The following is a 26657-nucleotide window of genomic DNA, read 5'->3' as shown; positions in this document are numbered from 1 at the left end:
GAATGCCTGTACAAAATTTCATGGCAATCCATCCAATATTTGATCAACAGTCCAAATGGTACTACCATCCATAGAGCCACACCATTGCTAAAAATGTAAATTTCTGTTGGTAAAGTTTCTTAAAAGTTTCCTTTTGGCATCAGTACCAAAACTCAGGTATCATACTGGAACTACTATTGAAAACTTTCAAACCTACCCAGTCCTAATGTGGAGTGATGGTTATACTATGTGTTAGTGTAGACAGTATGTGGGGAATTATATTCAGGTCTGCTTGTGTATGCAAGTCTGTGTGTTAGGTTGTGTGGAGGGGGTGGTTTGCCCCCCTTCACCCCTATATCCCATCTACCCCCAATCCTCCCTATACTGACATTTACATGAAGACAAAATTAAAAGATTTCTTTAAAACTAGAGAGTGTCTGGAGTCATTTTATCAACAAAATTACACTTACGGTAAACATTTTACATGGTTACCTGCGTTACCAGATTGTACAACACAGCCAATGAAAAGACTAAAGTGGAAAATATAGTTTTGTCTGCTAAAACCGGGGCAGGAATCATCAGAGACTGCTCAAGCATGTCCACTGATATTGTGCCTTCAGGGCCATTTTTGGCCTCATGATCCAGGGTATGAAGTAGCCCGATGACTCAGGAGTCTGATATTCTTGTAAACAGAGTCAAGGAGCAACATGAATGCCAGACAATACGTCAGCAGTCGAGTGAATCAGCTCATTGTGCTTCTGAAGGGGCAACTTGCTCAGAAGTTGAACTGCAGCAGGCGTGTGGCTCCGCCTGGTGCATGTTCTGATCTGTATGGAGCTATTGTAACGCTGCACAGCACATAATCTGCCTGACAAAGTTAAAAATAAGTCACTTCAATTTCTGTCAGAAATAGAACATTTTCATTTTTCTTAAAGAGAATGTCATTTTACAAAGTCAACAAATCAGATTTTCTTGCAAATCATTTGGTTATGCTTTTTGCTTCAGCACTTTTCTTGCAAAGGGAGTCCCTTACAAAGGAATACATGAATATACAAATACAATTACTGTTAAAAGTAAATCATTATGGAACAACCTGAAACCAAACATCTTATGCTTGTAGATGTTATCTTTGCATTTTTAAACCCGAGTTGTGCCACATTATGGGTAAAGTCTTATCAGAGGTAAATTAAGATGATTAAGTGTTATGTAATCATGTAATGTGATGTTTTTGATCCCCTTCTACTGTGAGGTTAGGGCAAAGCTACTGTACAAAAGAGTCCCACTGCATGACAGAGTTTCCTTGTCTTGCTCCCAGACATTTCAGCCAGTGAGTACATGTTAACCTGGATGTATGTGCGTGTTCCTACCTCAGGACAACCCTCATCCCAGCTTCCACGGTGATGAACAGGATTCTGGCTTTCTCTTCTACACACAGCAGGCAGTCGCTCATCACATGATGCTAAAAGCCAGTTACCTTCCTGTGAAAGAGGTTAACATTTTATTCTGACAAGGACAGCACCCGATGAATGCATACAAACATTATAAAGGGATTAGAGCATACACAATTAATTAATGAATTAGTCAATCGACAGAAAATGAATCAGCACCTATTTTGATCATTTTGATTTTTGATGGTTCCAGCTACCCAAATGAGAGATATGGTGCTTTTCCATGTCTTAAATTATAGTAAATTGAATATCTTTGGATTTTGAACTGTTGGTCAGACAAAACGAGACATTTGAAGAAAGCCTTAGGCTCTGGAAAACTGTGATGTGCATATATACCAAACAATTACTCAATCAATCAAGAAAATAAAGGGCAAATTAATCAATAATGAAAATAATCATTAGTTGTAGCCCTCAAAGGGATTCATTTAATTTGAATTCGCTGACTGGAGGAGCTAAACTCTCTTGTTATAACTGAGCTTCAAGAGACTTTTTACATAAAAGAACAACAACGCAGTGTTTCCCACCTTTCTGTCTGCTTTGGCGCAAAGCGCTGCATCTGTCAGGTTGTGAGGGGGGTGATACTGGTGCCAGACAGTGAGAGTTACTGGTGAGCCATCAGACCACTCTACAGTCGGCAACGATGCCTGCTTCCAAAGACCGATCCACACCTCTATACTCTCCCCAGAAACTGCATGCACCATGGCATTCACACAAACAAAATAGTATTTAGTATCCCCATGGTATATCCCCAGAGTGTCTATAAGAAACAGAACTTCATATAACTGTATAGCATGATGCTCCTTACAGTTAGCCAGGAGGTTGAGCAGCATTTCCACCTCAGAAAGGGAGTGGAGGCTGGTGAGGTTTGCTCCCTGAGAGCCACAGGCCCGGGAAGACTCCTCCCAGCTTCCTGCTTCTGTTTCTGACAGCAACCGGTAGCAGAAACCATTATGAGGCCACCATCCATTAGCACACTCTGTATGGATATACTGCCAGTCCTCTGTAGGAGGAAGAAGAAGAGGAGGAGAAATCAGAACAGGACAGACCAGAAGAACACATTTTTACAACACAGATTCACAGCAGACATTGTTTTGGTCTAGCCGCCAACAGCGCAATAGAGAGGAAGATCAAAAGTTCACACCCCAGGTGCAGTGCAGCTGTTGAGGCCAGGAGCTAAAAAAGCTTCTTGTACATTTTGCACTGACTCATAATTCATCCCTGCCACAGTCCAGGCCACCTCTGAAGATGCAGGGAAGCCATCTGCATGTCAGGTGTTCATACAATGCACACGCTCTCACCTAGTGGTTCGGCTCTCCGGGTGTCATTAGGTGTCTTCTTGCAGATATAAGGCAGAGCAGACTCACAGGAAAGACTCTGCCAGTGACCCTCAAAGGCTGAGTTGTAAACTCCACACTGTCTGTTGTCCTGTAGCGGGCTGGCAGGCAGAGCTGATGGGAACACAGTGATGGGAGCAGTTCAGTCTCATGTTAAATTTTTTAACCCTTGTGTTTTCTTTATATTGGAACCCAATATGTAGAAACGTACTGAAGTGGTAACCCTTCCCTTTGACACAAACTGAGCTTGCACATTTGATGAAGGTGACAAAATACAGAAAAGACTATAAAGCATTGTTATTAGACCAAATAAAGATATATTTAATGTTTTATATGTTATATGGGCTATGAAAATATATATTTTGTATCTTTTTGTTTAATTAATCAAGTTTAAGATGTCCTTTTTATCTATTTTCCTTTCTTGGGTTTATATGAAACTTAAAAAATATACTTTAATTTCATTAAAAAAAAAGTTGTTGTCATTTGGGTCACACGTCTACATCTACAAAGAGGTTACTGAAAATATTTATGTTAAAATCTCATGAAACAGACAGTACCCTCTCACTTGCCCCTGGAGTAAATAAATAATCAGTACCTGTGGTGAAATTAACCAATGATAGAGGTGCTCCATCAGACCACTGCCAACCCCACCCATCCTTCAGGTGGTTCAGCCCGATCCACACCATCACTCCAACACTTGCGAGCCGATCTACCACAAGACACAGACACAAGAATGTTGTATGAGTTGTCAACAAATCGTATCTAATTTCAGTAGAAAATAGGTTATTGGTAAACTGTCGGCCAGTCTGACACATGTGATTTATAAATAATATGGACAGCAGAACAAGACATAAAATAACTGAAAAGAAGGGAGGGCAAGGACAAACACCAGATTCTAGTACTAGTGTAGTGTAGGTCTAGTGTACTGTTTGTGGATGTAATACAGGGACAGTACATGGTGGTTATTTCATTCAGCAGCTTTATGGTCCTTGTTTGTGTTTTCTATCAGATGCCTACCTCTGATATATCTTTGCTCTGCCAGGCTGGTGATGCTAAGCAGATTTCCACCTTGAGCCTGGCAGGTCGACAGCGCCTGACTCCAGGTTAGGATGGTGTACAGGTTGAACTGGTAACATGCCTGCAGCTCCTGGTTTGACTCCCAGAAATGCTCACAGCTGGAATCTATGAATAAAGCCATGAATTAAAAAGGAAAGACAGTAGGAAACTGATGAGGAAAGAGGTGAAATGAGTCAGCACTTTGCCATTACTGGATAGGTAGGAGGAGTAGAGATACGACAGAGAATGGGAAAGTTTTAAAAGGTATGTTGCTATAACAGTCTCCACTTTTCTGGAAAGGTTTTGTTTCAACAAGATTTTAGAAACTGGCTGCAGGGATTTCCCATTATTCAGCCACAGGAGGACTATTGAAGTTGAGCACTGATGTTGGATGATAAGAACTGGCTCACAGTTGGCGTTCCAGTTCATCCCAAAGGTGTTGGATGGGGCTGAGTTCAGGGCTCTGTGCAAGTCAGTCAAGTCCACACCAAACTCAGAAAACTATTAACTACCTCGCTTTGTGCATGGGGGCATTACAATGTTGAAACAGGAGGGGTCCACATACTTCAAGCCATGTAGCTTATTTACTCAAGTTCCTTTCTTACTCTGGGTTGTCTGTGCGTCCACTTTACCTTGCACCGGACAGAAGCCCCATCTTTCGGCCTCATCATAGCGGGTGGTGGTAGCACACCAGTGCAGATGGTCCTCACGCCCCTCAGTTGTGCACTCAGAGTACCATTTGTTGTTGTATTTAAAGGGAAAAGCGCAGGGCATGCCATGTGCATTTCCCAACAAAGTGTGGATATCTGCAAATAAACCAGACTCAGTATAATTTGAAATGACTATAACTATCTTGTAGACAAATCAGAGAGTGACTAAGATAACTGTTCTGTTGCTTAAGTGTGTCAAGTTTCACCAAAGAGCTGTTAGATAAACTATAAGTCAGAAAATATACAGGATATTTTAGATGTTTACCTTCATATGGATACGAGCAGGGCCCCTCTCTGGGCGTGTTGTATCTTTTCCACTCATGATAAGAGTTTTTCTTTACCACCACCAAACGTCCAGCCACAGCCACCTTCCACTGGGACGCCCCGTACAGCATGTTTCCACTGCAGCGCCACCACAGCACAGGGAGGGCCGTGTCACACTCGAACGTGCCGAGAGGCTGCGTCGTGTCGGAGATGTTGAGGCCCAGACACATGCTGGTGCCCAAATTGAAGAGGCGATGTCGGGAGACCCACTTCCATAGCATGCGGCGCGTGGGCCGCTCGCAGTCCTCCAGCACCAGGTTAGAGCGATCCACTGTGATGCAGCGTTTCAGCGGCTCACTCTCCAGGATGAACAGACCCTTTTCTAGAAAGAGATGGGTGAGAGGAGAGAAGGAGGAAGAGGATGAAATGAGCAGTAGTGGAGGAAAGGAGAGGAGGGGGAGCTATGATGAAAAGAGGGGTGAGAGACATGGGGGAGGAAGTGAATGTGTAACATAGAGAGGGGAGGATGGATGGATTTGTCTAGTGTGAGCAAAAAAAGGATAGATTAATATACTGTATGATGGCATACCACCTCAGTGGGATGCAAAGGGTCTTATATAAAGTTGTTCAGAAAGTAAAGTGAGAATACTTGCACACCTTTTTCACCACCAGTGGATTTCCACACTTATATATCCACACAATATATAACAATAACAATATTTCACCTTGTTTTTTCAGATTTCTCCACCTAAATGGAGCAGTATTCAAGATAGATGAAGGCCTGAGGGAACCATTTGTCTTCCAAAACGAAACACTGTCTTTGGAAACTGGATACTCAAAACAGAGGATGTATACCGCATATATACAAACGGCAGTGATGAAAACAGCTAGAGGAATTAGGCTCTCTCTTCCTTCATGTCACTATTGCATACTGGAGTAGAAAAACAGAGTGTATGTTACAAATCTAAATAAAATGTTCACATTACCTGTGTTGAATTTACATAGTTGGAAAGACTATTTTAAAAAGGCGTTGGCGTTGAAGGTCTGTGTGACCAAAACTGTATGTATTTGTATGTGGGGGTGCTTTTTCAGAGGCCAAATATCCTTCCTGTGTTTTTATACTAGAATGGACTATACCATAACACTAATATACACACACACAGCATTAAAGGGACAATTCACCCCAAAATCAAAAACACATATTTTTCCTCTTACCTGCAGTGCTATTTATCCATCCAGACTGGAGTTTTTTGGACATATATGGGACTAAATGGCCCTTGGCTTGTGGTGCTCAAAGCGCCAAAAAAATACATTTGAAAATACATTTGAACTCAACAGCAATGTCTCTTTCCAGAAATCATGACCTGGTTACTCAAGATAATCCACAGATTTGTTGTGAGCAGTTTCATGTCAATATTCAAAAAATGCTGACATCTCTACGGCTGATATCTCCAAAACTCGGCAACTCACACCAAAACAGTCTAGATGGATAAAGCACTACAGGTAAGAGGAAAAATAGGTATTTTTGATTTTGGAGTGAACTGTCCCTTTAAATTGTGTATTGGAGGGCTGTTTAAATCTGATGTGATGTTGACAAAATTAGTATCATGATAATAGTGACATGATAATGCAACAATCTTTAAATATGATTAATAGGTTAATAGTTTTAATATACAAGTATATATACAGTTTTCTTCTCACAATTTCTCAGCACAAGGTGACATTCAAATTGCTTGTTTAGTCCAAAACCAACTTTTCAATTTATAATTATACTGAAGAGATAAAAACAGCTGGAACCAGTTAAAATGAGCCATTTTTGTTTGACTGAACAGCTGTGAAGATGAATCAATTATCAGAATTGTTGCAGATTAATTTGCTGTCCATCACCAGTCAAGTCATCAATTGCCTCAATGCTAATTCAACATGCAATAATATAAAACAGAAAACCATTATATCCGCTCATATGAGAAGCTGGAAGCAGTGATTATTTTACATTATTCCTTAATAAACTAATTGATTTTCAAAATTGCCATTGATTATCACTCAATTGACTAACCAATAAGTTCACAATCATTTCAGCCCCATTGCAAACATAATCACATGTTAACCAGATTGCTGTTCAGCATGAGCTGCATGATAAATAGCATCTGATTTTTTTCCTTATTCAGATTTCACTTTATGAGGTTTTATAATATTTATTTTCAATAATTAACTCATCTGGGGGACAAGTTTCTCTTCATCAAAATGAACTTGCACAAGCAGCTTCTGGAGTTGTCCTGTTTTACAGATAATAAAAATCACTGCTGGAAACTGGAGCCAAGCTGCAGCAGTGGGGCTCAAACTGTGGTTCAAAGGCCACTATGGGACTTGAAGATAGTTTAGGTGGGTCCCTAGGAAACTGGGGAATAGTTTGCACAATGAGAACATGTTGTAATGATTATTCTGCTCTCCCAACGCACTATTCAGTACAGTTATATAATTATCTACCATGTTAAGAGTACAAGACAAAATCCCAAACCAGAAGATGTAGTGTGGACATATTTTGCAGGAGGCCATTCACATAAAAAAGGACCACCGAGCAGCAGCTACAGCCAGATGACTGAACTTACTGTAAAACTCCATGAGCTGTTTTTTCTCCAGGACCTCATCGTCCTCCTCGGTGACACACACGCAGTTTTTCACCAACAACACTGCTGCACAAATAGTCGCCACAACAGCCACGGAGTCGACGAAACGAAACAACTGTCTTAACATTTCGACGGCGGGATGCAATGTTGAAGTGCAAATGTCCGCACATTCCGAGGCTCCGGGTCAGAGAGAGTAATTTGGGCTCGTTGTTTTTCCCTCATAGAAAACTTCGGCCGAGTGAAGTTTTTCAGCGCAGGAACAGCGACGTCACGTCTGACGGAGGAGCTGCGGCTCCTCTCCGGTCTGGAAACTGCATTCTGTTTTCACTGAGACAGCAACAAAACCTAATTTAGACTGAATAAAAAGGACTTCAATAAGTAAACAAACACAATCATAGATAAATAGACAGTGGTGGAATGTAACTACCAAGTACTGTAGCTACTTAAGTACAATTTTAAGGTAGCCAACTTGAGCATTTCCTTTTATGCATCTTTACTGTCTTTTTACTCCACTACATTTCTTTGACATCGTTAGTCACTAGTTACTTTGCAGATTCAGATTATTAATACAAAATATAACTAATAAACTATGATGTATTAATTTAGATATTAAGCTACACGACATTATGTAAAGTAGTAAACATTAGTGATGCTTACATATTAATGCATCATTAATTATAATCCAATGATCTAGTATACATTATTCTGAAATGGGCCATTCTGATAATGAGTACTTTTACTTTTGGTACTTTAAGTATATTTTAAGGCTAATACTTATGTACTTTTACTCATGTAAGATTTTGAATGCAGGACTTTTACTTGTAACAGAGTATTTTTACACTGTGGTATTGCTACTTTTACCTAAGTAAAAGATTTGATCTTCTTCCACCACTGCAGATAGATAAATAGACAGATAGATACTGTAGGCCTACTTCTATTCCAAATTAATATTTTACAAACAAATCATATGATGAACTTATAAAATTGAATGCATTGCCATAAACTACTTAACAGTATATAAAATAACTACAATTAACTCCACCTCGACTCAACTATAAAAATTGGAAAATAACGAAAGTCGACTTACATGTTAAAAAACAATCCAATTATCTATTATGGTCAGTGGTGGAAGAAGTATTCAGATCTTTTACTTAAGTAAAAGTAGAAATACCATAGTCTACAAATATTCCCTTACAAGTAAAAGTCCTGAATTCAAAATTACTTAAGTTCAGAAATATACCAGCAAAATGTACTTAAAGTATCAAAAGTAAAAGTACGCATTATGCAGAATGGTTATATTATTATATTATATTATATTATTCAGTTTTTATCACTAATAAATATGTAAAAGCATGTAAATACTGTAATTTATCAATGTGGAGCTGATTTGATGTATATACAGGGTCGATTATAGTACTGCATCATATCATAGAAGTGTATCATATTTTTTTATGTGAATCTTAATCAGCAAAGTGACTAGCACCTGCAGCTGTCAGATAAATGTAATGTATTAAAAAGTACAATGTTTCCCTCTGAAATGTAGCGTATAAAGTTTCATAAAATGGAAATACTCAAGTAAAGTCAAAGTACTTCAAATTTGTACTTGAGTAAATGTACTTAGTTACATTAGCAACACTCACAGGGTCAATGTTTCTTTTACTTTTGACACTTTAAACAGCCCATATTTTGCTCATAATACTTACATGTTTTGACTTTAGATAACCTTTTTTAGCACAGGACTTTTACTTGTAGTGGAGTATTTTTACAGTGTGTTATTACTACTTTTGAAAGGGGTACTACAGCAATTTAATGTTGCACTTCCATAAAGTTGGGGGATTCACAAGAGACAGATAAAACAAGAATGATCAAAATCGACAGCAGCAGAGCCTGAGATTTCCTGACTTTTGGTCCCTATGCTGATCAAACTCCAAAAAGACTGGGTCCTACAATTTCCCATAATGCCAATAGCATTTTTCTTTTAGATAGATAGAATGTAGTGAGGTTATAGCTGGATTAACCTGTTTAGGGGCAAAATTTTGCTGTTGTCTCCTTGTTGCCTCCACGTTCCCATCAAGTACAGTGCACTTTAGATGACAGCTGTATTATATCTTGCACAGAGACCCAGAAACCCACCAGAACTCCTACACTGGAATACTGACCGCAACTTTTCTGTATGTGGTAATTTGATGCAACAACTTTATTTAGGGAAAATGCCCCATGTGAGCACAATACAAGATAAAAATAATAAAAGTGTTAGAACTACATTTTAACACAGGCCACGAGAATATGTAATAATGTAAGACCCAGCTAATCTTGTACTTTAGTGGTGCAAATTTCCAGACATATTTGCAAGTAATCAAATGACAAAAAAAAAAAAACCTGACACACCTGGGGCTTTCAGGGCCCCGAGGCAGTTTGTACGGTTGGTAATCTAGCATTGAGTGGAGTAGGAGAAAATGGAAACACTCAAGTGCTAGTACCTCAATACAGTTCTTGAGTAAATGCACTTTCTTACTTTTCGATCACTGGCCTAGAAAGAGAGAATAAAGGAATGACTCTCTTAGACAGAGTTCACTGCACCACTTTAAACAAAATAAACTTTAAATTGGGTTTCTTAGCACCAAATCTAATCAATCTAATCAATATCTGTCAATATCTGAATTATGTTGTAACATACAATTAACCTTGAATGCTGAAAGTATCATTCCACAATAAGTCAAAATTCAACTTTATTTATGTGCCATGCCACTAAAAAACTCAATTATCAACATCAAAGGCTCAGCCTTGCTTTAAAATAAAACATCAAACAAACACAATATTAAACAAAATCATAATCATCCACCTTTATATATACATTCATTAGAATAAAACAAAGCTTTTTTTCAGTAGTAGACCACTCGTAGTGTAGACTCCTCCTTTCCAAGCTGCATGTTACAGTAGACACAAATGTGTTTGTAGGATCATGATCATGATCAGGAAAGTGCAGTGTTTAACAGTATATTGGCAGTGCACTTTTACAGCAGCAAATTCATCATGTAGTGTTTGTCTGTTCACATTGTCCACTGTGTTATAACATCTCTGAATCAACACAGAGATTCGTACAAAAACAAATTTTAGTACAACATTTTCTCTCTCTCTGTCTCACACACACACTTGCACACACACACACACACACACACACACACACAGACAGACACACCAAGTCTTCACCCGAAAATTTTATGATTTACATTATGATGACTTGCATTTTGTCCCCATAAGGAAGGCAAGTCCCCACAATGTGACTGTGTAAACAGATTTATGTCCCCACAACATTAGTAATACCTACACCCCACCCACACACTTTAGTGCACTCAGATGTTGGTTTGCATTGCCTCCAGTTTAGCATCTCTCTGTGTTCTTATAAGTTACATTTTTGAATGTAGAAGTTGAGCTTTTGAACAGAGGGTTGGTCCCCTGAAGAGAGACAAAGAAAAAACACAATCACATGAAGCAGTTAACATTCATAATCACTTTGAATTAACAAGATGGAACAATGGATCTTTAAAATATTGTCATCAGAACATTAAGGCTAGGATATTCTATATTTTTGTTATTGTCAACAATTACCATGAAAAGACCAAAACCAACAATGTGTTAACCCTCCCCTAAATACCAGCCTGTCTGTGGCTTGTAGTTCCAAGCCCATTCGTTCCTACTGAAGATGTAAATCTTTAAAAAACAGGTCACAAACACATACTTTTATTTTTTTTAAAGGATACTAATTTCCTAAATCAGCTGGACAGTATAGTTTTAGCTATCTTTACTCAAACAGAAGTAAATAGTGCTTTTCTTGGGGACTATTTTTTGCTTGTTTGTGACTATTTACAGCAGCAGGACGGTGGAAGTGGAATTGACTCAAAATAAACCACAGTGCCCATGTTCATCATAATGAAGGAACATGTCACCCTGTGCAACGATGTGGCTCATTAATGTGGTCAAAATTCACACTCCTTCTTGGAGTCATAACTCAGTAAAATCTGAGAGACATAGATATGATACACATATTTTTTAGATTTGTTGTGTTTACACTTTTACGAGGATATCATTATCATCTGATGTCATAGTGAATCCTTAAATCCACTTGGAAATCATAGAAAAAAGGCAATCCTTATAACTCCAGAACTTGCCTGAGAATCTGAGCATTTTTAAGTATTCTTCAGGATCAAAGTAACCCAGTGTCTGTAAATCCATGGGTACAGTGCAAACAAGAATTGTTAATATCTAATTTGGCATACTTTTAATGCCAATTTGCCAAAATCTAACTAAACTAAACAAAATGAACTAACTGACTCCATGGCAACATTGCACTTCCTACATCTCTCAATGCATTATGGGAACTGTAAAAACTCAAAACTTAGAGCATGATTATCTCCCAAATCTAGAATAATAATTGGAGGGAAAAATCCATTGGTATATATTTGTTTTTCAATGTTAGTATTTGATACCCCCCATCTAGACTAATTGTTTTCTCCCCTTTTTTCCTCTCTTCAGTTTATGTTTGTTATAATTTGAGGGTTTTTCATTTCCTGATTTATTTTGTAGTATTCTCCTTCCCTTGCATATCTTGTGGTTTTACTTCCTGTCTTTGTTTGCTTTCCCTCCAGTTTTTGATTGTTGGTCTTTCCTTGATTGCACCTGTGTCTCGTTGTCTCACCTCCCCTAGGGTATTTAGTCCGGGTCCCTTTCTTTCTTTAGTGTCGGATCATTGTTGTTTCTGTCTTGTGTGTGTGTTGTCGTTTGGTGCATGTTTAATTGTACCTGATTCCCGTGTCCAGTTCCCCGGCATGCTTACCGTGAGTAAGATTCTGTTTGGATTCTTTGTCTCCCTTGGACTGTGTCTAGATTCTGGACTTTGAACTTTGCCTGCTCCCTATCGGATTTGTTTAGCCTCATAGGACTCTCTTCCTTGTTTCCACCACTGCCAGCCGGTAACCCATATTTTTGTACCTGGACCTGTTTGTTGCCTGTCTGCCTACCGGTCTGTCCACCTGTACCTGTCTACCCCAATAAACATTGTAGCCATCTGGCTACTTCACCCTCATACCGCTTCCTGGTCATCTGCGTTTGGGTCCACATACCACACCACATATGACAATGTTATTACTGTTCACTGCTTTTTACAAACTGACTGAATGTAATGTGGATACTTGTATAATATATCATTTGGCTTTATAATTATTAAACTGAGCAACAACTTATTCATTGTTATCTGTATATGAACCAAACTGCTCAATAAAAATATATTTGAACAGTTTTTGGACAACAATGGAGGTCTATGGCACAGACAGTACTTGTTAGTAGAATCAATTAATTGTTTTGGTGTTTTCATGGGATTTATTGACAATAAGAAAACTGTAGAATATTACCAGCCTAGTCTTTAACCTAAACAACTTTAAGGTCTTACCGTCTGCCATTTTGCCTTTGACCTCTCAGCCTCAAACTTTGCCACCTCTTTATGGTCATGGACCGACACCAGCACCTTCCACACACCCAGCAGGATCAGTCCGATACATACAATGGACAGGGAGACCCCCAGAGTAATCATGAGGATGTTGGGAGGCTCTGGGCAACCTGGGACAGGACAGGGGATCAGATAAGACTCACGCCAGAGCTCCCTTTTTTTTCCTTTTTTTTTTTGTTGTTGTTGTAAATCTTACCATATATCTGGAGATTGTAGGCGGTGGTCCCCGTCTCACCTCCTACCACATAAAATGAAATCCAGCACTCATTCTCCATCATCAGCGAGCATTGCATAGAAGGGCTCTTGTCATAATCTGAGAGGAAATGAGAATATACATATCCATAAGGAAGGCACGAATCCATTTTATATGATCTTCCCTTTCTACATTGTGCTGAGAATGTAAAAGGATATACTCGCCTCTGTTGTACTGTCAGTGTGATTTCCATATCAAAGACTACAATCTGGTGTGTGTGGACCACGCCATTGTATTTCACAGCCGAAGCCTGAAAAGCCTGATAATCAAATCCTCTCAGCTTGCACAAGTATAGCAGGTTTAAAATAATCTTTTCTATAAAGGAAGACAAGGTCCTTTGGCTATTCACATGCACTACAATAGCTCTGCCTGTACGACAAGGTAAATAATATGTTCCCCATTGTCCAGTGCTGCCTGAATGGACATGGATGGTGTTGTGTTTGGGGTTGCAGGCTTCAGAGAGACACCCGAGTCGATGCAGGTCAGCATTCCTCCAAATCTCTGACCCACGGGGAAACTTAGCATGGCCCTATGTTGATACCACTATCAAAAACACTGAGCTGAGAGAACAAACTCCAGCAACAACAAGCATTTACAGCACAGGTAAGTGATCATGCTAGGAGGCCGGTGTATATGGATTATGGTACATTTATATCATGTTAATGTCGGTGCACATCCTGTAAAGATAGTCCTCTTCAATTCTGTAGGAATAGAGGTTTCCTATCATTGAAAGCTGTTGATTTTAGATCAGAATACTTAAGAACAATACTTGACTGCTGGATAAAACCATAATACTGTAACCTCTAATTATGAAGATCTTATTTTAACTGTAAAGGGACAGTACACCCCAAAATCAAAAATACCTCTTACCTGTAGTGCTATTTATACATCTACATTGTTTTAGTGTGAGTTGCCGAGTTTTGGACATATCAGCCGTAGAGATGTCTGCCTGTCTTGAATATAATGTCTCTTTCCAGAAATCATGACTCGGGTACTCAAGATAATCCACAGATTTGTTGTGAGCAGTTTCATGTAGGGACTATTTTCTTTCTACCGATAGTTCCTACATGAAACTGCTCACAACGAGGTCTGTGGATTATCTTGAGTCATGATTTCTGGAAAAAGACAATGCTGTTGAGTTTTTAAATTTTATTTTTGGCGCTTTGAGCCTGAAACCTGCCGGAGATCCTGCTTGGTGATCCATCAGAGAGAATATTTAGTGACCTTCTCTTGCTGTTAGTATTATATCATTGTCAAGGACTGACATTGGTGTTTGGGTGGCATAAAGCCATGGATTCCTCAGCTACCAAAATCAAAAAATCAAACCTGCATGACAAGCAATAAGCAAACATGGATGCTGTGAAAAAGATTATGCCACTGTTTTTAACAATGGTTGCTTTGTGGTGTCCATTTCTTAAGTTTCAGATTTTTAAGGTTCCCACCTGCTCTTGAAGGCAACAATGCACAAGAATAAAAAAAAAACAGTCCCCGCCCAAAACTGCATTAGATGTTAATGTTACATGAAAGGAACAAAATATTCCCTGTGATACATGGACTATCTGAAGCGAGTTTCAAGTATCTGCCGGTTGATTTTCACAGTGTACTGACATGACCTGTAATAAGAGGCAGCTTGCAAGGTATAAAAATCTATCTAAAAACATATGGCATGCTTTGGAAAATAGATCAGTAATATTAATGGGTTAAAACAAGCAAAATCACCAGTATTTAATTTGAACACCTGCATCCTTCTCTAATGGTTGAACACATTTTTTATCTTTTCAAGTTATTAAACCTTTTCAAAACCAACTACATACATTCTAAAGTTGACAATTTTGACATATACTTGACAAAAGCTGGGCGATAATTCTGTATTGTTTATCAAATCTCAGAAAAATCACATCATGATGATCTGATCTTATCATGTAATTGTTTCTGTGTTCCTAACTGATGCTTATGTAATGCATAACAGTCAAACAGTTTATTCAATATTTTATGTCTGATTTTGCATGCATTAACATATTGTGATATATATCCATGTTAGGAAATAATGGCTCAATAATGATTTGAACCATATTATCCAGCCCTAAACCTGACATAAGCTATAAGATAAGTGCAGAAAAGATGCAGAAACTGTATTCATCATATTATTTAAAGCAGTGCTGCTGGTTCTCAGATACAGAACAGGTAGTTTGGGGAGTCCTTTACCTGCTGTTGTGTTGATGGAAATTTTCGGGACACTGCACCTTTGATCACACACCTCAGCATCTTCTTTATCTTCCAGATGGCACTCTATACAGGCCCTGGTGTTAAAACAAGTGGAAAAACAAAAGGTCAGGTTTTCCTTAGCGATGATACAGTACCTCTTGGGAAGCTAAAGTTTAATGAGGCTTCAATCACTGACACAGTGAGTACAAAGAAATCCCAGTGTTGGTCACTTATCACAGTTTTCCCAAGACTTCACTCACTCTATATCACCCGTCTCCCCTATAACAATGGTATCAAATGGCACTAGCCCTGACAGCTGCTTTACAATGGAGAAAGGAAATCTCTTAGTGCTGTATTGGGGACATTAGTTGTCTTTTGATGTCACATGGAAGGTGTAGACATATGTGAACAAGGGGAACAGAACCTGATATGCCTGTACTCAAAAGAACAGACAGATCATGGGGCATATATATATCTTTCAGGGAACAAAACAACAAATACAGAGGTAAAGCCGACAAAAACATCATTACGTCTTTATTCACCTCAAAGAGCTGATGGCATGAATGTGTTCTCACCTTGCAGAGCTACAGGCGTCTCCACATGTTGGGCACTTCTCACACTTGTCCCCAGATGCTCCAGGTACAGAGCAGACACAGTGGCCACACTCACATCTTCCCCGGCCGCTGCAGAGAGCACCATCCTCTGATGTGCACGCCTCGGTGCTGGTGCTGCAGTTACAAAACTCCCCTGTCCAGCCTCTTTTACAGTGACACTCCCCGCAGTCACACACCCCGTGGCCTACAAACACAAAATCACTGAAGCCTCAACGCACAGGCCCAACGCAATAAACACGTGAATAATTTATAACATTCATATGTAATCACTCACCTCCACAGAGCTCCCCACGGAAGCGAACACAGGAGTAATTGTCACACTCGCAGTAAGGTCCGTAGATGCGTCCAAAGCTGGATGCATGACATACACACTGTCCGCAGTAGCACTGCCCCTGACCACTGCATATCACTGACTCATTGTTAGCGAGGCAGTTACTAAACAAAGCGCTTTCCTCATTGCATTCGCACTGTGCTCCCAGGAACCCCGGCTGACACACGCATACGCCACACTGGAAAGCCCCTTGGCCCTCGATGCACTGGCTGCTGTTTGCCTCAGGAGGCTGCCGGCAGTCACAAGAGCAAAGAGACTCCAGTTCCACTTCCAAACTGTCCTGTAAACCTACCGGTTTGAGGGAGAAGTGCCGAACTCCTGACAGGCATCCTGGGAGCTTCACAGACACGTTGAACACTACCTGAGGAGCAAAGAACAAGTCCCTTGAAAAGACCAAAACTAACAAGTTTTGCCTGTGTAACCAAAGCCTGATACAGCTTATCCGTCTGTGCTACAGAGCTTCGTTGTTGTCCAAAATCTATTAAAAACACATCAGTGAGTCACACTGTTACACTGGGTGACATGTTCCTTTATTATAAAGAGCATGGGCATTGTGTGAATCAATCCCACATACACCGTCCACTACAGCACCACGTGTATTACTCCTCTTTGAGTAACATTTGCTAAAAACTACAGTGCCCAGCTGTTTTAGGAAATTATTTATCCTATTTAAAAAGTTAAACTTTGTATGTGTGTTTTTTAAAAGAAGATAGCTACAGACAGGCTGGTAAAGTCATAAACTATTGAGAGATTATCCAGCAGCATTGTTGGTTTTGTTCTTTTTATGGGTTTTGTTGCCAGTACGCTATCTTTATCATTTTAATTCACCCAAATCACCCAGTCAAACTGAAGATAAAATTAGGGCTGTAACTAAGGAGTATTTTCATTATCGATTAATCTGTCGATTATTTTCTTTATTAATCGATTAATTGGTTTGTCTATAATATATCAGTAAATAGAAAAAAAATGCCCAATATAATTTATAAAAGTTTGTTTTATTCAACCAACAGTGGGAAAACCCACAGATATTCAATTTACTATCATATAAGTCAAAGAAAAGCAGCAAATCTTCACATTTGAGAAGTTGGAGTTCCATAATGTTTGACATTTTTGCATGAAAAATGACATTCTGACATTCAACTTATCAATTAATCAACTAATCCTTTCAGCTCTAGATAAAATAGAGAGCACATACAGCTATATACGGTAGTATCTCCTGATCACACAGGACCAGCTAACTGTGTTACATCTCAAAAAGGACAAAACTGAACTATTAATTACAGGTATTCAGGCTCAGAGGGAGAAACTGGCCTCAAAATTGTATTTACTAGGACTTACACCTGGAAAACATGCAAGAAACCTTTGACTTAAAACTAAACTTGAGGGCTTATAGTATGTAGTGAATGTCATCAAATTAGCTTTTTTTATCATCTGAAAAACATAACTAAAGTGCGACCATTTTGCTCTCTGAGAAACACTGACTAGCAGGCCTGACTACTGTAATGCAGTCCTATCTGGTCTACCCAAACAAGTCATTAAGCAGGCATGGCAGGCAAGTCCTCTGTCACGAAAATTTTAGTTCATCCTAAGTGTAGAGCAGTTAGTCCAGAGCAGATGATTTTTATTGATCTAATTTCACTTTTCACTATGTTATTTACTTTTGTCCAATTATTTTACTGTTCTTATCTTTCTACTGTCTTTTTAGTTTGTCAGTCTGTAAAGCACTTTGAACTGCACTAGCTTGTGTGAAAGGTGCTATACAAATACAGAGAAAGAGCAATTTAGAGCGAAACAACCGACCGTCTCTCCAGGTTTGATGTTGGAGCAGTGTTTTAGATCAGGGAGGACAGTCCCATTTGGGCAAATGGCTGTAAAGGACATCTGGAGCTCTTCTGTGTCTCCAAGGACCTCCAGTTCGATCTCTGAACGCAGTTCCTGAAAAACAGTGCATGTATATTTCAGCACCTTGTATCGAAATGCAATTGGCAGCACAGACCTGGTGGTGAACAAAAGGTTTTTCTCTCTGAAATAGCAAAAATCACTAAGACCCAACTGTCAATGGTATGTACTGACTTCTATTCTCAGTTTCACCCTGCGCTGACCTATAGCGTGCTGAGACTGTTTGAAACCTCCTATCTAGTTCTCTCTTTTTGGGTGAGTCATCATCCAGGTGTGCTGGGCTGTACAAAAGCACCTGAGGAAAGAGTGACAGCTAACCTCAGCTGGAGGAAAGACTGTGTTTGACTGACTAATGAACTCTGTGACGGATTGTCTGGGTGCTAACAGAGGGTTAATTGTGTGTTTCCTGTAGGCCTGTAATTGTACTGTGTCTTCAGTGTTGCTAAGGAGCAGAAAACAGGGAGACGTCAAAATGGGATACACCCAATTTGAAGATGGATTAAAGTAAAGTAGGTAAAACAGATTCAAAAGACTTAATTGTTATTCAGTAAATGTGTTGCAGGGTATTTAAAGTGGGTTGGCTAAAATATCTATCCACTAAACAACAAACATTAATCCAAAATTGCAATTGCATCAATCCATAAATACTAATCATCTGTCTTCTGTCACTAAATATCCCTCTGTTTGTTTTTTATTTCCCTTAAGAACCACAACCATCTACAATCGCGATAACAAGGACTACTCTCTTCAGTGTGGTTAACGTGGCAGAGACTAAAAGTGGGTGTCAACGAGGTAGCTGATGAAGGAATTAGAGGACTGCAGACCTGTCACCACTCACCGTCGCCAGGGGGGATTTACAAAAAGGACATAGAATGCAGGTAGACAGACAGAGAAATATAAAGAAAGAGTGGGGAAGAAGGAGCAAGTCAGAGTCAGAAGGGTGAGGAGATCAAACAGATGGGACAAGCAGAGACTTGGCGTCAAACATGCTGATGCATGCAGTGGGTGGAAGAGGGAAAAACCTTATAGAAGAAGGAATGAAAGAGGAAAATCAAGAGATAAGAAGGAATGGAGAAGGCAGAGATACTGTCGATTCTGTGATGTAAAAAATAAGATGTACAGAGGGTTAATTCATTCATGCTTTATGTTCATGCATTTATGTGTTTTGGTTAAAACTCTGGCTCAAGCCAAAAACATTTTGATGTCAAATATCTTGATTCAATTAAATTTAACACAGTTTTACTGCTTTTATAACAGCAGGTGTTTTCTGTCTTATTCCGTATTTCCAGTGCCTGCACACACAGCCTACCCGCACATCCAGATCACCAAGACTGTTTATTTACTTTGTATGCTGTTACAATCAGTTCCAGGATGTTCCGCGAATCTGTCGCCAGGACTCCAACCGTGGCGCCAGGTATGAGATTTGCATAGTTCTTCGAGACAAAAAACAGATAGACAGCAAAGTCACTGTTACAAATGTGGGTAGACTTGGCTCATAGTTGTTGGAAGCAAAGAAGAGTACGCAAAAGAGCAGGGAAGAGAAGAGGGCTAGTTCTAACAGGTTGAATGAGAATGCGGCTCCATGAATGAATATGCAAACCTCAGTAAACATTATGCTCACACAAACACTTGCATTTTTCACTTCTCTAGTTTGGACCTATTCTACTTGAAAAGAAATTAATACATCTATGGAAAGAAGCTGTTACCTTATAGTTGCGTTTCTGCTTGTCTGTCACAGCAAATATCAGTAAGATATTGTTCTCCACCACTTTATCAATCAGCTGACCAAGAGTTGGATACTCCTGGGAAAAAAATGGTGAAATGTCAATAGTGAATGAGCTGTAAGGCAGTGACGATTCATCACAGCTGACCCTAAAATGACTCATGAAATGAAAGTCATGAGGTCATAAAATGGGTTTAACTGAATAAAAAAAAAATCACAACTATTACTACATAATGCAAAAGATAAAAACAAAACGTCTTTCTAAAAAAGAACCTCTGTGGACTTACCTGCACTGTGGACATGGAGTATTCGTTGTTGACATCCAGGTGGCACTGCCCATCGTTGGGAATCACGATGCCGGCCATCTTACTGTCCATCCCAAAATGTGAGTCGGCATCACTGACAAACACCAGCAAACGCATCGAGTCATTCCTCCAGCCTATCTTGTCCTATCAGGAGACACATTATGTTGCTCATCCTCCTTTTTACATCATCAGGGGATAACTCAACTAACCAATCAAATAATGTTGAGTTGACAAGACAGAATCACAAACTAACATCGTAGTTCATATCTTTTAGACATTTTAAAAACAAAATCTTACCCCACAAACTGCTGCCTGCATGATGGCGTCAAAGCCACACTCTGGCACATCAATATTTGCAGATACACGCTGCATTCTGATGATCTCGTTGAACTTGTCAGTGCTGCTCGTCAGGGATAAGACGTGTTTGTAGCCAAATGTTGGCAGGCAGGTTAAGCCTACGCCACTGCAACACAGCAGAAGTCAAAAACAAAGATTTGAAAAATAAGATTCTCTGAGATACCAAATGACATTTCTGAAATTTCCAACCTCAAACATACATCAGAAAAGAGGATGTCATTGAAGTCTCTGGTCATGTTTTAATATTTATTGTATACCTGCAGGGGTTGGCCAGCTCTTCTTCTGTGATCTTGATGAAGGGAAGGATGGGTTTCTCCACAAAAGAGCCAAAGCCCATTCGAAATTTACTGGTGAGGTTGGCCATCTCTTTAGACAGGGAGGAGCCCAAGTCTTTGATCATCTCCAGATCATCGATCATGGATGCTGACAGATCCATCAGGTAGTAGATGTCCACAGGATAGTCCTCTGTGTGTTGAATTTTGACCTGGAAAGTCACCTTACTGCCTGTGCAAAAAAAAAAATCAACACCTTATTTCTGACTGAAAATGAGGAACCACTTCTGGAGGCAAATCATCAAATCAAAATGCGCTGGGTTACGTACCAGGTCGCAGCTTGAGTGCCATTTTCTGTGGGGAGATCTGAGTGCTGTTAACATTGCCTGTCTTCCTCCCGAGTGGGCGATCCTGCAGGATTTGGCCTTCGGAAACAGGGAACTCCAGCTGGTCCCTGGCACATCCCTTTTCTAGTAAGATATCCAGTGTGTCACATCTTTCACTGACTGAAAACCAGTCTGTGAAATTCTGAGAGATGAAGGAAAAAGTCACACGTTGTGCTGTTTGCAGATGGAAGATTGAGGTTGTTGTATAGTATGCCATAATAACGCCATTCATTTTATTATCATCACCAGGTGCAAACATCCAAACAAGCAATATCATTTTGCTTATCTTTGCCCAAAAACAATCCATTTTCGAATGTATTATGGTCATCTGCTTACATGTTGTGGTTTCATACGTGCAACCCTGGCTGCTTACCTCCTGTGTGCACCAGGCACAGTGAGAACTGAGCTGCAGACACTGGTCACAAGTCACAGCGTTGCCAGCTGAACATGATCCTGCAGTACACATGAACCCAGTGCACAGCTAGAGTCAGCATGTCAACATCAAACAGAGTTTCCTGTAACAATTAAAAGTCTCTCCAGGGAAGATATCTGAATTTTAAAAAGTATGTTAAGTTTTTGGACTTGATAAAATGAAAAAAAAAATGTTTTTGTTAAATTTAAGATGTAATGCATTTATTAACATGTATAACTCTTTTAACTATTTTGATAAAGTACAGTTAAAATAATAAAACACTTTCATAAAAAAAGACTTTTCACAATTAAACATGTTAACCTGTCATAAATACCAACACAGGATTTACGGTCTGCTCTTGAGTAACTGTTACTCTTTGTTTGCACATTATAAACGTGTTGCCCTTGATTTTCAAGCCGAACAACAGTCCTGCTTACCCTCCACGGTGTTGATCCAGTAACGAAGAATCAGGCTCAGCAGTATAAGCCCCATTAGTCCGTGAGGTTACAGGTTATGAGGAAAAAGAAGAAGAATATTTCAAGTTGTCTCATATTTACAGGAGTGAAACATATCTAGCGTCATGCCTCCTCTCCTCAGCCGAACGTAGACTAGCGAGGAGAGCGCTGCCGTCCCGCACTACCTGGATAGGGGATGAGGAGGAGGAGGAGGTGAGTGGTTGCCTTTACCTGCGCTGCCTTTTATGTTCACTTCCGTCCAGGTGAGAAAGCAGGCAGGCGCGAGGAGAAATCACACCCATATGCTGACGTGCTGACCGCTAACTCATCTGTTTTCCAGCCTTAACTGTCTGATCATGAATCATGTTTGTTCCCACTACCTTAAGTCATATTCAGACAGTGGTGGAGGAAGTATTCAGATCCTTTACTTGAGTAAAAGTACTAATACCACACTGTAAAAATACTATGTTACGAGTAAAAGTACTGCACTGAAAAAGTAAAAGTATGTAAGTATAATCAGCAAAATGTATTTAAAGTATTAAAAGTTAAATTACTCAATGCTTAAAAATGTTCCCTGTGACTGTTATACTGTTATATATTAGATTATTAGATTATTATTACTCATGCATTAATGTAAAAACATAATTTCACTGTTGTAGTTGGTTGAGGTGGAGTTCATTTTTAACTACTTTGGTAGTCTTCGGACTGCAACTAATAATTATTTTCATTATGGATTAATTTGCTGATTATTTTCTCCATTAATCGATTGACTGATTGATTTGTAAAAAAAATCTGAAAATAGTGAGAAATGCCGTCACAATTACCCAGACATTACCGCAACATTATTAAAAATGCATTAAAATTATTAAAATAATTAAAAGGAAAAGCGGCAAATCTTAACATTTGTCTCAACACATCATATTTTATAAACTCTTCATAAGTTTTGTGTGTAAATCTGTAAAGTAACTAGTAACTAAAGCTGGCATATAATTGTAGAGGAGTAATATTTCCCTCTGAGATGTAGTGGAGTAAAGCAGGGGCTGCACTCTGACTCTAAATATACTAGTATACAATCATGTGCAATAGTAGTGCAAGTGTAGTAGAAAAGTAATAACATTAGCCACTTGTTACTTCAATGGTTTTATGTTGTGCGTATGTTTTTATTTTGTTCCCTTGAAAGTCTTGTTGTATTTTATGTGAAGCACTTGTGAAGCACCTTTTATTAAGAGATTGTTTATACCCCCACTACATCACTGCATCGATGTAATAGGCTTGGCTCAAGCTACACTAAAATTGTTTAATCATTGAACTATGCCCGAAGAGGAACAATAAAGTACAGACAGGTAACGCCATAAGCAAATATAGCCTGTATACCACTATTACCCAGACACCATAACTGAAGATATGTTAATCTTTAACAACACAAGAACATGAATCGTTGTCTTTGTCTCACAAGAAGTTTTTCAATTTAACAATTAACTCAACACAAAACCAACCATGCAGGCCTATCACTGGAAATTGCAAGATATGAAATATGGCCATGAGTGTGTGCATGTGTGTGTATAATTCGAGGGTGAGGAGGGTGGAGCTGCGTAGGTGTTGAACCATTGACAGCTGCAGTGCAAATATCCCTGCTTGTATCACACTCACAGGAATCTCACAATTCATCACCACACCCCTCTGGATCTGCTTGAGTCCCATCTGTTACCCCGACTCACCCAAACCAAACCCCACCTCCACTCCTCTTATACTAATCCCTCTCACCCTCTCTTCTTTGCCTCCTTTCGTCTTTCAATGACACCCCCTCTCGCCTCAGCTCTCTGTACTTTGATCCACCTTACCCAGTAGCCTTCTTGAAGTGTTGGTCTGTGAAATTTCCATTTCATTTATACCTCCTTTGGCTTAATTCCTCCCATGTTCTGTCTTCCAGTGTACTTGCTATTTGATTATCTCCTCCTCTCCTCCCCTCTCCTCCCCTCTCCTCCCCTCTCCTCTCCTCTCCTCCTTCACAGCCTTTATCTTTCCTTGCTTGTCATTATTTCTCAAGAAATATCAGCATGATGCACCATACCATTACGCACATTTCAGCCTAATTTTATTCTAGATTTAAAACCTGTTGCCTTTCAGTTTGGTTTCAGGGAAACTCTCACAACAAATCTGACATTAGTGTTTGAAGCATATCATGACACGATTTGTAAATTTTGTATCAGTCTCATCAAAATTTAGCAATCCATAAATTATTCTCCCACATATGTCTCTCTCAGCACCAAACATTAACTTTGCATAGAAATGGAAGTATACATTAACCCTGCAATGAGGCAACTCACCTTCAGGGGCGTCCTCTGATAACATACTGTCCCGTCTCAGTCTGTCTTCCTTGTCATCAAGTGAAAAATGGAGAGGAATGGAGAAGCAACAGGCCAGTACATTCAGTCCTATTGTATCCCGGGAGTCGTCAGAGTAACAGTAAACCTATTGTAACGGCGCCCTTTATGAAGCATGGCGCTAGGGTGACCCGGCTACCCATGCTCCTTGGCTTATGTGTGCTTTTGTGTGTGTGTGTGCATGCATACTGGGGTCATGTGTGGGTGTTTGTACAGGCTCCAACTTGCTTGTGTGTGCACGCGTGTGTGTGTGTGTGTGTGTGTGCATGTGCAGGGGGAGGCTGTGATGATAATGAGTGACAGTAACAACTGCTGAATGTGAGACCTCCACATGAGCCAGCTTCTTTATTAAGAGACAACCTGACTGATGTGCTAGTGTTGTGCTTTAGAGGCTAAAGCTGGTGTGAACTGCAGCACTGACACAAAGAAATGGCCTTCGTTAGTTTGGATTGTGTGTGTGTGTGTGTATACGTGCACATGTTTGCTCAGGTTCAATTACTTCCTGTAGTGAGGAGGAGGAGGAAGCCGAGAGAGGGAGTGCCAGTGCTGTAATACAGCCTCCTTCTTATAGTGGTATGGCTGGAATGCAGGTGTACACACACATGCATATGTGAGTTGAACAAAATAATAGAGCATAGGCCAACTGTAGATTACATAGCCCCAGAATCACAATTTTCATCTCAGAATGCCTTACAATTTGTACAACATGCAACACTCTCTATCCTAAGACCCTTGGTTAGATATAAATAAAACTAAGAGTCTACAGCGATCTAGTAGCTCTGTGAGGCTGTACTTGAGCTAAATGCTAACACGATGCTCACAATAATAATGCTAGCATGTTGATGTTTAGCATGTGTAATGTTTACCATGTTTGCCGTGTTGGTTTAGAGTGTTACCAAGCAAACATCTGCTAATTAGCACTAAACACAAAGTACAGCTGAGACTGATAGAAATGTCATTAGTTTTGCAAGGTTCAAGGTTCATTAATTTTTCATTATACAACACAGGTTTGTACAATGAAATGCAAGCTGTAGTCCCTTCATGCTACACACACACACACACACACACACAAAAAAAAAAAAAAATATACAAAAATACAGAAAATAGTGAGAAATGCAGTCACAATTACCCAGAGCCCAAAGTGACACCTTCACAATGTTTGTTTTGTTTAAACAATAGTTCAAACCTCAAAGTTATTTTTATAAGGAAAAGCTGCAAACCCTCACAAACCCTAGCTGGTTTAATTTATGAAAAAGCATCATATTTTAAAAGCTCCAACCATATTGTATGTTTAATATGCAAAAATCTTAATTTGTAATTTGTAAATTAATTGTAGTGAAGTAAAAAGCACAATATTCCGCTTTGAAATGTAATGGAGTAGAAGTATAAAGAAACATGAAAAGACAAAAAACTAAAATAAAGAACAAGTACCTCAAATTTGTATGTAAGTACAGCACTTGAGTAAATGTACTTAGTTACTTTCCACCACTGGTATTTAGTCAGACAGTGAGATAACAAAACATGGCCCAGGCTTGTTAGCAGATAAGTGTAGCATACTGTATAAGAGTTGAAATAATTAATTGATAAGTCAGTCAACAGAAATGTAATCGGCAACTGTTTTGATGATCTATTAATCATTTAAAGCAAATTTTTGATATTAAGAATGCCAAACATTCTCAGGTGCAAGTGTCTCAGTAATGAGGATTTTCTGCTTTACTTTGTCTTATGTGATTGTAAACTGAATATCTTTGGGTTTTGGACTTTTGGTTGGACAAAACAAGACATCTGAAGACTCTATCTTATAGACCAATCAATTAATCGAGAATAATAGTCTGCAGATTCATCGATAATGAAAATAATAATTAGTTGCAGCCCTACGCTGTATATTAATTTGCAGTATAGTGTCTACTTGACCATCCCCTTTAGGTTATTTTCTTTTCAACCTACTGTACCTTTTGAAACAATTGGAAATCCTAGTATTGAGAGCAACAAGCAATGACATTCTGCATCTTTAGGAAGCATCCCATGTGTTGAATTGCTGAAGTGTATCACACTAAATGAATGATACCGGATACTGAAGCAGGCCTCCCCTCTTAATGTCTGTGCCCCCAGTCTGACCTTGGGCTTCCTCAAGGGATCA

At 39.3% G+C, this 26657-nt stretch overlaps 2 protein-coding genes across 5 annotated transcripts in view; both read right to left on the bottom strand.

The window, feature by feature from the left end:
* pla2r1 (phospholipase A2 receptor 1) overlaps window positions 1–7699 on the bottom strand; it is a 30002-nt gene extending 22303 nt beyond the window's left edge. Inside the window, exons 1-9 of one of the 3 annotated variants that reach the window (XM_044209005.1) lie at window positions 7401–7699; window positions 4793–5173; window positions 4450–4623; window positions 3779–3943; window positions 3357–3470; window positions 2726–2875; window positions 2233–2427; window positions 1952–2115; window positions 1347–1457 (exon numbers count right to left, since the gene is read on the bottom strand). In XM_044209005.1, coding sequence (XP_044064940.1) covers window positions 1347–1457; window positions 1952–2115; window positions 2233–2427; window positions 2726–2875; window positions 3357–3470; window positions 3779–3943; window positions 4450–4623; window positions 4793–5173; window positions 7401–7545 — 1599 coding nt within the window. In that variant the 5' untranslated portion in view covers window positions 7546–7699. Of the gene's footprint in view, window positions 1–1346; window positions 1458–1951; window positions 2116–2232; window positions 2428–2725; window positions 2876–3356; window positions 3471–3778; window positions 3944–4449; window positions 4624–4792; window positions 5253–7400 lie in introns of all 3 variants that reach the window. The other 2 variants (XM_044208984.1, XM_044208994.1) reach the window with 2 other exon arrangements.
* Window positions 7700–10130: 2431 nt separating this feature from the next.
* Window positions 10131–24628, bottom strand: itgb6 (integrin, beta 6). Of its 2 annotated transcripts, XM_044198059.1 has the most exons (16): window positions 24461–24628; window positions 22116–22318; window positions 21640–21719; window positions 21210–21408; window positions 20866–21112; window positions 20549–20714; window positions 20234–20395; window positions 19930–20025; window positions 19567–19656; window positions 18125–18259; window positions 16268–16685; window positions 15955–16177; window positions 15380–15474; window positions 13118–13234; window positions 12865–13031; window positions 10131–10874 (listed from the first exon to the last, which is right to left on the bottom strand). In XM_044198059.1, exons 2-16 carry the CDS (start codon window positions 22168–22170, stop codon window positions 10800–10802), a joined length of 2325 nt encoding a protein of 774 aa, XP_044053994.1. In that variant the 5' UTR covers window positions 22171–22318; window positions 24461–24628; the 3' UTR covers window positions 10131–10799. The 2 variants fall into 2 exon arrangements, with proteins under 2 accessions (XP_044053994.1, XP_044053986.1); XM_044198051.1 differs by lacking the exon at window positions 24461–24628 and having other exon boundaries at window positions 22116–24438.
* Between the last annotated feature and the right edge of the window lie 2029 nt (window positions 24629–26657).

This window comes from Siniperca chuatsi, linkage group LG1 (assembly GCF_020085105.1).
Source record: "Siniperca chuatsi isolate FFG_IHB_CAS linkage group LG1, ASM2008510v1, whole genome shotgun sequence".
NCBI lineage: Eukaryota > Metazoa > Chordata > Actinopteri > Centrarchiformes > Sinipercidae > Siniperca > Siniperca chuatsi.
Note: the sequence above shows the minus strand (reverse complement) of the source record. Positions and strands in the feature narration are given on the sequence as shown.